Source organism: Grammomys surdaster, unplaced genomic scaffold (genome assembly GCF_004785775.1).
Source record: "Grammomys surdaster isolate TR1022 unplaced genomic scaffold, NIH_TR_1.0 126158, whole genome shotgun sequence".
Taxonomy (NCBI): domain Eukaryota; kingdom Metazoa; phylum Chordata; class Mammalia; order Rodentia; family Muridae; genus Grammomys; species Grammomys surdaster.
Genome location: NW_021620966.1, coordinates 1987263 through 1998064, shown reverse-complemented (window position 1 = coordinate 1998064; position 10802 = coordinate 1987263). Strand labels below are relative to the sequence as shown.

Sequence of the window (10802 nt, the reverse complement as noted above, 5' to 3'; positions counted from 1 at the left end):
AGAAACCAAGACTCATTAGCAAATTTGGATCAAACTCAAAAGGCAAGACACTGGCTCCCACAATACTGCCTCCATTTGCTCTACTACCATCTGTGACCCAAAGGAGGCGTCAGGGCCATATGCTTCCCTCTCCTCACTATAGGGTTCATGCTGCACAAACTCACACTTCCATCTCCTCAGACAATCACATATCACACTTACATTCCCTAGAAAAATGTACTTGGGCACAGTTTTACATTTAATCTCATCAGGGTTCCTGGCCTCTTAGGGGCCACTTTTGGGTGGGTCTTAGGTTTAGAACTTCTGCCCTCAGATATTATTCTTTATGTAGTTAAGCTGTTCTTATATGGAAAGCAGATAGTCACAGACCTTGACTTATTTGCTCCCAACTTGGTTTCATTTTAGGCAAAGGGATGCAATATGGCGTGATGGGTGAGGTATTCAAAGAAAAAGAGGATTAATATTTCATTTCCAGTGAGAACGGGGATGGAGGTGAAGGCAGATTTTTGTCTCTTCTGTGAGGGTGGGAAGAAATATTATCAGCTAAGAAGAAAAGTGGGGGATTAAGGTACTTTCTGGGCCTTAGCAAAAAGAAAGGAAGAAAGAAAGAAAAAGAGAAAGAAAGAAAGAAAGAAAGAAAGAAAGAAAGGAAGAGAAAAGAAAAAGAAATAAAGATAGATAGGTATGAGAAACCTCCCTATGCCAAGGCTTCCATAGCAGCTTTTCCGGCAGCGAAAATATTCATTAGAAAAAGAAGCCAAAATGATGGATGGAATCAGGGTCCAGCCAGGATTTGGGAAGAGGCGGTGCAGGTTATCGATTGCAGTTCCCAGGAGGAGAGAGATGGATCGGGAGAGACACTGCAAACACCAGCAGCCTCGGGGCCACCCTAGTTCTTGGGTTGGTTCTGGCTCGGCGATAGCCTTCTGTCATACTGACAGGTGATCTTGGCAAGCTCAGCCAGGTCCTCCCAAACCTAGACAACAGTACTCCAAACCTCTGTTCTGCATCAAGGCAGCGTGGGTTTCCCACAGAGGAGCAGCACAGGAGCGGCGGCCCTCCCCCACTCCAAACCCTGTGTCCTTCAGCACGTCCTGCACACTCCCTCCCCTTGCCCTTCTGATTCACTGCGCCCACCTCCCTGCACCTACCCTATTCGATCTACAGGGGTGCAGAGGCGCTTCGTGGCCGCCAGCCCAGGAAGGGGCGCCAGCCAGCTGGCGGATGCACGGCTTTAGAGGGTATCTTGGGCGGAGAGAGGTTTGGGGCTCGGGTAAGCGCAGTAAGTTTGCCACTTTGGAAGTAGCACAAAGGATGTGTACGGAGGGGTTGAAAGAGGATATCCCGAGGCTTTGATCTCTCCTTCCCCGCGTGCGATTGTGCATTTCGGAAGGGATCCCTTGGCTAGCTCCGTAAGCATCACCACCCCTCCGCAACTACACTTCCCAGAAAGCTGTGTTGAGAGTGAGGAGGTAGTGGCAGGAGGCACGAGCTGCGCTTGCGCAGAGAGTGAACTGGAAAGGTAGGGGGAGAGGGAGGCGTGCCCCCGGTCGGAGGGTGGGGGGAGGGGGCCGCGCGGCGGCGGCGCCGGGGCGGGCGCGCGTCCGCGGCGGTGATGGCGGTGCGTGAACGCGCGGTGGCAGCAATGGCCGCTCTGGAGCGGCGAGTGCCGAGTCTCGATGACTTCGCGGGACAGAGCTGGAGCTCGTGGGTGGAGCGGGCCGACCTGCCTGCGGCAGACGGTGAGTACAGACACATTAGAATCCGGGGACCCCATCACTATCTCCCCTCCCCCCCAGGGCCCCCTCCAGCTGAGGGGAGCCGCCGACTGGAGTCGCCGTCCGGCTCCCCGGCCCCCCAAACAAAGGACCCGCCGGGTCCTAGTGCCCGCCTGCTCAGCTACCTTCGCGCCTCCGGGTCCTAGCGCCGGCTCATCGCTTGCAGCCCACCCTGCCCACCTCTGTCTCTGCGGGTGTACAGTACCTGCCCCCACTTTACTTGCCTTTATCTTTCTTCTCGTGAGCGGGCCTCCAGGTGTTTTCGGTTCTGCACCTGCTCCGGCTCTACCCATCTGCAACAGTCCTCTCCACGTGTTTCCCACGCACCCCACTTCTGTGACCCCCTCCCCACCCACTTGATTCTTCGCCTTTTGCCCCGCACCTTAGCTTCTTTCAACGCCTCCCTCCCTGCTCAGTAGTCCTGAACCCCCGCCCCCTCTGCTTTAGTTCATACATCCTCCATCCATCCATCCATCCTCCCGACCTCCCTCCATCAGTCCATCCATACATGACTCCAAGCCTCCATCCTTTCCTGGGCCTCTTGCCCTGCCCCTTGGCTCTCTCCCTTGACCCCTATTTTCTGTAGGCCCTTGAGTGCCTTTGGTGAGCAGGCCTGCAGCCCCTTCTGATCTTTGTCTCCTGGGCCCCAGGGAGCACCTGGCCTCGTGGCCTTTCGGGGTGACAACAAGCATCACACCCCTGAAGAAGTTTGCAAGTGAGAAGAGGTGGAGGAGAGATCTCGTGGAGCGGTCTCTAATGCCACTTGTTCTCTTTTGAGACATCTGATTCCAGCTCTGTTCTGTCATTCCCCACACTCGAATTTAAGGGACTTAAAAGAGTGGGAGCTGCCCCATATCTTTTGCATGCCTAACCCACTATCACTTATGTCTGGGTATTATGATTGCCAATAATCTTGTCATCCTAGAAAGGGGCCACTCTGTTAGTGAGCATTAGAGGGCCAACCTGGATGGGAGTACAGGCCACCCTTGGACTGCCCCCATGCTGAGTGGGCTAAGATGGGTCCCTCATCAGGGTCTAGGTGCACAGAGAACCGGAAATGGACTCAGATTTGGTGACTCAGAATCGATTCCCCCTGACCCCGAGGGACAGGGAGGGGGCTTAGAGGAGGGGGGTGAGGAGTGAGGTAGGGGGATGGGGAAAGAGCTGCTTTGCACAGCTAAGATGTTTTTGTCATTAACCCAGAAACTGAGGTACAAGGGCAACCCCTGGACAAAGCCCCCCTAAGAAGGGGAGGGGCTTGCGTAGCTGATCAAGGAGACTTTGAAGATGCCAAAGGGTCCAAAGACAGCAGTTTCTCTACTCTATGGCCATCCTATCAGTGCAGGACCTGAGAAGCTGAGTGTAACTTTGATACTATGGTAACTTGGGTGGAGCAAAATGAGTTTATGGGGGTGGGGATCTGGGAGGGAATTTGTCTGGGATGCCACAGAGTAGTAGAAAGGACCCATGTAAGCAGTCTCAAAAGGGACCTATAGAAAAATTTTAGAACCATTTCCCTTTTAAATGGGGGAAACAAGGCCCAGAAAAGAGACATTACCCATTGTCACCCAAATAGCAGTGGAACTCTGTACTGTACCTGGGAGTGAAGGGTCACTGTGATCCTTAATGGGGTCATCTCATCTCAGAGGGGCACATGATGGAAACATAGGAACTTGTGAATGACCCATTGAAAGTGTCTTCGGGAATCCTGAGTGCTTGTTGGGGCATGTGGGCTTCATACCGTCGGGCTGCAGGCCCTGCTGGGTTCTGGGAATTGGGTGGGCCTTCTCAACTGTGCTTCTCCTCCAGGGGCTGAACTAGAGGAGAGTAGCAAAAACACGAAGAAGCTGGACGCCATGACCCTCATTAAAGAAGGTGGGAGTCAACACACAGAGAGGGCTGGGATTCAGGAAATTGGAGCACCTTTCCTCCTGGAGGAGGTAGCTTGAAGCAGCAGCAGGACTGCTGGGGGAAGCCTCCTTTTGATAGGTCTGAGTCAGTCAGTTGCCCTGGCTCTTGGAACCTGTTGTTGGAGATCCTGATCATGTGTGGTCGGTGCCCACTCACATGAAAGCCTGTACACTTTGGGTCTGGTCAGGTTGGACGGTGGGGGCTGGGGGCATCCAGCAGAACTGTCAGTTGGAAGGCAGAGTACCTTCTGAGTGGTAGGGCAAGAGTGTTCCTTGATCTAGGAAAATGCAGAGAACTCAACCTGAGTGATAACGGATTCTGTCATTGCAGACATGTCCATCTTCGGGCACTGCCCCGCCCATGATGACTTCTATTTGGTTGTATGTAACCACTGCAGCCAGGTGGTGAAGCCTCAAGCCTTCCAGAAGCATTGCGGTGAGGGGGCGCCCGAGGGAGGTGATAAGGGGACGGGATGGTAGAACATGGAACTCTTAGGACAGTGTCAGTCGGGAGGTCATTTGGGGTAAAGGAAGATGGTGCTGGGGACAGCTTGAGTGTTGGAGGTGTCGGGATTATGGTTTGACCAAGCTTCTAGCATCAAGTAGAGTTAAGAGGTTCAAGAAGTTTGGTGTAGCATGTTGATTCCTGAAAGGCTCAGTTTTCAATGGGAAGGAGAGAAACTCACAACCCAAGCGGTAGGGACTCAGGTTCTGTAAAAAGAATGGGTGGGCTGGTTAGGAGATGGGGAAGGAGGCGGTCAATACCACTCACCTCAGTTACTCTCTCCACCTCCTGGTGACAGAAAGAAGACATGGGCCCCTCAGCAAGCTTTATGCCCGGGCCCCACCCCCACCTCCAGCCCCTGCCAGCTCTCAGAAATGCCATGTAGTGAATGGGCAGGGCCCAGCTTGTAGAGCCCCAGGTTCCACCAAAACCTCCTCCAGGGAGAAGGGCCAGGGGTCCCGGAGCCGTGGCCATCAGCCTCCTGAGAAGACCCAGAAGGACAGCCTCTGGTAAGAAGAAGCTAGAAACCCCCAAAGACTAGCCCTGACCCTGACCCAGGAGAGGGTTGACACTTAGTCCTGGTTGCAGGATACTGCTCACAGCAAGAAATAGCTAAACCTATCTGCAGCTCCTTTCCATATATTCCAGGGAACATGGGCTCCCCTTTTTTCCACGCCTCTCTTGGAGTCTACCCAAGCTCCATAGCTAGGGAGGAGATGGCTCTGGGCTAGAGTCCAGACCCCAGCCCCAGCCTCCCCACCTCCCAGCCCATACCCTCTCTCCACGTGTAGCCTTTTCGTGCCTGTGGTGAATCTGGAGAAGATGTCCAGTCTCCCGAAGCCCGATGGACATGGAATCAGGGTGGCCCCACCCTCTGCTTTCCTCAGTCAGCCAGGAGGCCTCCCCAAGGACTCCCCTGGAAAAGTCCCCACGGCCCCCTCTCCTAAAGAACCTCCTGGCAGAGAGAACATCGAGCTAATCCCTGGTGAGGGCTCCAGTCACCGGGCCGAAGGCAGCCTCCCGGAGAAGGAGCCCAGTGGAGCCAGGCTTCCTCCTAAAACCCACCGAAAGATGGCTCGTGAGTAGTTATAGACATGGGGCTCAGAAAGGTAGAGTGGAGACCTCACTGGGCTTCTCTGTTCTTGGGTCAGGAAGGAGTGAACCTGTCCAGGTCTGACCATTACAGCTTGGAGGGTACGGAAGCCCCATTACCTCCTGTCCTGCTTGTTCCCAGGAAGCTTTGCTGGTCCAGGTCTCTGAGGAAGTCTGGGAGAGCCTGAGTCTAAGCCAGCTATTCTTGCCTTGAGCTATTGACCATTCTCTGCTTCCTCACATTCTACAGCTGGTTTTCCTGGCATCTCAGATGTGGGTAGCTGCTTTTGCTTCTTGGTACGGACTGCCCTGCTTTGGGCTTCCAGTCTCCCAAGAGTGCTTGGGCCAGGGATGGGGCTGAGTTGGTTTGAACCCAGCAGGTAGAACCCAAGAGCTGAGAGGCTCTCCTGCCTTAGTCCTATTGCTTCTCAGGCCCTTGGCAAGAAGAGGCCAGATTCTTCCTTGGCTCCTCCCCAAAAAGGACTTGAGATTCATTGGCGCCTTTTTCCCCACAGGGAAAGAGTTCGACCTCAACAGGCAGTGCGGGGTCATAAATCCGGAGACCAAGAAGATCTGTACACGCCTGTTGACTTGCAAGGTAGCCCCTTCCTCTGCTTGATGGTGGGGGGAAGGGGGTTCAACATAGACATGGAACCTCAGAAAGGAGAGTTCAGAAGTTACTGTAAGCGCAGTTGAAGGGATGGGGCTTAACCGCCACCAGGGAAGAACAGAAGAGACTACTTGTAGTGGAGAACAGGGCAGGAGCAGAAGACAGGGAGTACCTTCCAGATCCCCTTACCCAGAGGAGAGTTGTGGTCCCTTGAGAGTAAAATAAATACACAAACACCCCTCACCCACAGCACACTCTGTATGTGTCAAAGAAGACCAACCCTTTCCCTCCTGCTCAGATCACACCTCCTGACTACTCCACTCTGTTGTGTTCTAGATCCACTCAGTGCACCAGCGCAGGGAGGTCCCAGGCAGGGCCAAGGACTTTGATGTGCTAGTGGCTGAACTGAAGGCCAGCTCCCGAAAAGGAGAATCTCCCAAGGAGAAGAGCCCAGCGCGCAAAGAGCCAGCTCCCGAGCGCCCCTCCCAGGAGCCTCCTACTGCAGTCCAGGGTGTGGCAGCAGTAGCTGCCCCCAACAATACCTTCTCTTCTCTGTCTAAGCAGACCCACCCATACTGCGCACTTCCCAGGTATGTACAGAATCTTAAGTCCACCTAAAATGGGGATATCCAGCCCCTAAGGTACCAGGAAGTCCTGGAGACAGGCCCAGGGAATGTCCTGACGATATACTCACTTCCCATAAGCGCCCAGGCACGCTGCGGCACTCCAGCCTCCATGAGGTGTAGCAGTTGGGTGACGCAGTGGTAGTCATTCACTGGCCCCTTTGTGTGCAGAGGCTGCCCTGGACTATGGGAAAGCCTACTCACATGCACTTCCACCTATACTACAGGAGTAGACATAAAACACAGGCTTGTCTCCCAGACAGGCCAGGAATATGTGATGAAGAGAGATGGCTAGGCTGACCTGTGCTGGGTATAGTTAAGCTGGGAAAATTTTCTGGAGGAAGCAAATCTGAAGCCAATTTTCTCCATAAAAAGACAAGGCCTAGGAAGGGGCTGGAGAGAGAATCCTTTCGAGGCTGTGGCCCTTGGTTCTGCCTCTTACTCTGTGAGCTATATTGTACTTTCCTGTCCTTTCATCCTTCGCATTCATCTGAGTACCCAGAAGGGCACATCTGCCCTGGGTCCTTGAGCTCGGACACCCTCCCCTCCCCTACGTCATTCACATCATCCTAACGTCTCCTTTGGCCCTTCTAGGTCTCATGCCTCCTCGGAGAGTGAGGTGGATGATGAAGGTCCCTGTGGTGGTGATGGGGATCCAGGCCTATTCCCTTTCCCTCTGCCCCGGGGTGGGGCCCAGGCCTCCAGTGAGGAAAGTGAGGAAGAGGGGACATCTGATGACCTCCACCTTTCCCCTGACTGCCATTATGCAACTCGGCCTCCTAGGCCACAGGCGGTAAGGTGGCAGGACAGGGAGCTGGGGTGGTGAGTAGCTAAGTCTTGGATCTCAGGCCCTCCCAACCATGTTCTTTCCTTCTGCCTCCAGTTTTGCACATTTGGAAGCCGGCTGGTGAGCCCAGGATGCTATGTGTTTAGCCGCCGGCTGGACCGGTTTTGCTCAGCACTCAGCTCCATGCTGGAACGGCATCTCAGCTCACACATGTGGAAGTGAGTTTCATGGACTCAGAACTTCCTTCCTCAGGCTTGAGTGTTCTTGGGCTTCAGAAACCCCAGTCTGGTATACCATGGCTGATTGCTAAAAATCCAAATGGAGTGTGGCATGCAGGGTTGAGACTTAGTAGCCTGGAGGAGGGCATGAGTGGGTGATCTGGGTGAATCGAGAGGCTTACCCATCTCTTCCAGTGCCTTTCAAGTAACGTAGGATAGGGAGTGGCCAAACCAAGACCAAAAATTAGGTTGTCAATGGGTCTACATGCTAGTCGTATATCCCGTACTGATACAATGACCATTCCTTTTCTTGTGCCTTCCTTGGCTTAGTTCCAGTGTCTCCCAGCAGGGGGCAGCAGTCTAGGGCTTTGCTGGCCATCTGAAGGTGCAGAGACTGACTGGTGTATACCAGGGAAGTCCTGGTGTTTGTTCAGTATCACAGTGGAGCTCTCTCTTTGCTACAGGAAGATCCCACCAGCGGCTGAGCCTCCATCCCATCTTGTCAGTCCATCCTTATCTGATCCCCTGAGTCCATCCTCTATGGGCAGCTGCCCCCGACTTCCAGGCCCACCCCCCCGACCTGCCTGTCCAGCCTCCATACCTCCCATCAAGGACAGTCTTGTCCCTAGCTATCCTGCAGGCTCCCCCAGTGTAGCAGCTGCCTGCAGCCAGGCAGAGTGCATGGGCGGTAGCCAGGCTATTACCTCACCGCTGCCTGCCAACACTCCATCTCCGTCCTTCAGCAAGCTGCCACCTTCCAAGGCCAGCAAGTCATCCAAAGGCAAGGAGGGGGTGGAGATGGAGGCCCCTTCTCGAAAGCGGAAGCTATCCCCTGGCCCTACCACTTTCAAACGGACCTGCATCCTGGAGCCTGCTGGAAAAGGCAAACCCTCTAGCTGTCGGGGTCTCTCAACCAAGACTAAAACAGCCCTGAACTTGGGGCTTAATGGAACAGTGGGGCCACGAGTGAAACGAGCAGGTCCCCTGGACTGTCGGGGTTCCCCTCATTCATCCCCCATACCAGTCAAGGCTTCTCAGCTAGAAAACCGAGGAGTGGCTGGACACCCAGCTAAGGTCCTGCCAACCAACTGCCTCTCTGAGGAGGAGGTAGCCAAGAAGCGGAAAAACCTGGCCACTTACTGCCGGCCAGTCAAGGCCAAGCACTGTCAGGCTGTTGTCCCTCCTGATGGGACCTGCTCTGTGCGACGCAAGAAGCCAGGCCCAGCCCTGCCCTTTGAGGAGAAGTGCTCTACACTGAAGGTACTAGTCCAGCTTCCTGAAGAACATGGGCAGAGAGGGCTTGGGAGGGCTGAGGCTGGGGAGCACAATAGGTACATGACATGGAGAAGGTACTAAGAGGAGAATAAAGGGGGGAATAAAGGGGGGACTGAGAGAGCTCCTGGGCTACCTACTTTGGGGAGAGGTTGGTCAGTTCTTTCCAGGGTGACCCAACTTTTTCCTGAGGGACCTTTCCTATGCCCAAATCTTCTCCTTTGGGCTTAGGACATGTTGTCCCACCTTGCCTTTGCTTTTGCTTTAATGAAAGGACTACGTCTTTTTGAATTGGCTGTGTCCTTCCCTCTAGGACTCGGAGCTATTTTTCCTTAAAGGAAGGGGCTTTGAGTCCCAGCATGCAGAGTAGCTGGGTGGGTGGGCTGCTCTAGTTCTCTGGTTCTTCCACTGGCATTGGGACACTGAAAAGCAAGTACACAACTTAAGGTCCACAGAGTCATTTCAGATTACAGCAGGTTCTCCAGGTTCTAGTAAAGCTGGCAGTTATGTTTATTTACCTTTTCTGTTGAAGCCTGCTTTGATCTATCCCTGTGATCTCTGTAAGGAGGGACTTCTGGGAGGTGAGACAGGGTAATAGTCTTCTGGTTTAGGCACAGATTATGTGCATGCCGAGTCTCCTGGCACCTTTAAGGGAAAACTGATAGTTACTGAAGGGCCTGCTGGTGTGTGTACAGGTGTGTGCATGTATGTTCTCCAGCTTCACTACCTAGTCCACTTCTGTTAAGCTGGCATTCCTTTCCCCTCGCTCAGTTGTATTTATTAGGCTAGCTGAAGGAATTCAAGGGTTAGCCCAGATGTTTAATGGGGAGGATAACAGGTAGGCCCCGAGCCTGACCCTGTCTCTTACCTCTTGTCTCCCTGCAGTCAAAAGCTCATTAACGAGAAAGTGCCTGCCCACTGCAACGGAGCCGTCAGCACCTCCTCCCCTCCAGATCTGGGCCCCAGGCTGCTGCCGCTTTTTATAACTTTATATTATTTTTTTTAAGAAAAAAAAAACTCTAAAATACCTCAAGACTGTCTCCCTGTTCTGTTGCTGCTAAGAAAATATAAAAAACAGAAACATAGAAAAGGATGAAACCTGATGTAGCCGGATTAGTGTTCTTACTCTCTGCAGCCCCATCCCGAGAGGCTGGGATGATAGGCAGTACACACACACTGTACACAGAAACCTGGAGCTGCTGTCCCTGGGAATCTTCTTCCAGAGAGGATGATAAGGCATATGACACTGAGTGAGCACAGCACCCCAGAGGCTTGAGAGAGACAATCGTGGTTCCACTGGGAGAGATGAGAGGGAGGGGACTCACTCTTGTGACGCCATCCTTGGGTTTTGGGCCTGAGGGTTTGTGGGAGTTAGCTTATGGCCCTTTTCTGGTTTTCTAGCAACACTGGGCTTCCATCCCTCTACAGATTGCTGTTCTTGCCCTTCCCAGTTCTTAATACCAGCCTTAATTTCTCAACCATACAGAGGTTGAGCTTGGTGATTACTGTTCTAGAGGTGCTGGACGGCTTTTTTTTTTTTCTTTTTCTTTTCATTTTTAACTTATGGTGTCCGTGTGTCTGTGTGTGGGTATGTGCATGTGATGGCTGCGGAGGCAAGAAGTGTGGGATCCCCCTGAAGTTAGTTACAGTCAGCTGTGGGCCCCCTGATGTGAGCGTTCAGGCCCTGTGCAAGAGGAATATGCACTCTTAACCACTGAGCCATTTCCTCAGCCCCCTGAACAGCCCAAAATGGTCTCTTCTGTGAGTTTGCCCTGAAGAATGGGGAAAATGCTCTCAGATAGTACTCTTTAGGCTGAATCACACCTTTTTGGAGGTAATTGTGTAGCAGGGAGGCTCTGGTTCCTCTGGATCAAGGCTGTGCATCTATTGTGGCAGCAAAGACTGAACATGCTCTAAGTCTTTGGAATATTTTGAGGGGGCAGCATGGGAGGGAGGGGATGGGGGGCAACTACATCTGAAGGCAGGGATGAGATTACTTCTTTGGTT

General features: G+C 53.2%; 1 protein-coding gene across 5 annotated transcripts; it reads left to right on the top strand.

Moving 5' to 3' along the window:
* The first annotated feature begins 1565 nt into the window (after nucleotides 1-1565).
* Atxn7l2 (ataxin 7 like 2) lies at nucleotides 1566-9888 on the top strand. Of its 5 annotated transcripts, none has more exons than XM_028757357.1 (11): nucleotides 1566-1742; nucleotides 3588-3653; nucleotides 4020-4124; nucleotides 4492-4702; nucleotides 4985-5271; nucleotides 5801-5883; nucleotides 6232-6485; nucleotides 7113-7311; nucleotides 7402-7523; nucleotides 7988-8783; nucleotides 9681-9888. In XM_028757357.1, exons 1-11 carry the CDS (start codon nucleotides 1616-1618, stop codon nucleotides 9693-9695), a joined length of 2265 nt encoding a protein of 754 aa, XP_028613190.1. In that variant the 5' UTR covers nucleotides 1566-1615; the 3' UTR covers nucleotides 9696-9888. The 5 variants fall into 5 exon arrangements, with proteins under 5 accessions (XP_028613190.1, XP_028613192.1, XP_028613191.1 ...); XM_028757359.1 differs by having other exon boundaries at nucleotides 1573-1742; nucleotides 5081-5271; XM_028757358.1 differs by having other exon boundaries at nucleotides 1620-1742; nucleotides 4961-5271; nucleotides 9681-9828.
* The last annotated feature ends 914 nt before the right edge of the window (nucleotides 9889-10802 follow it).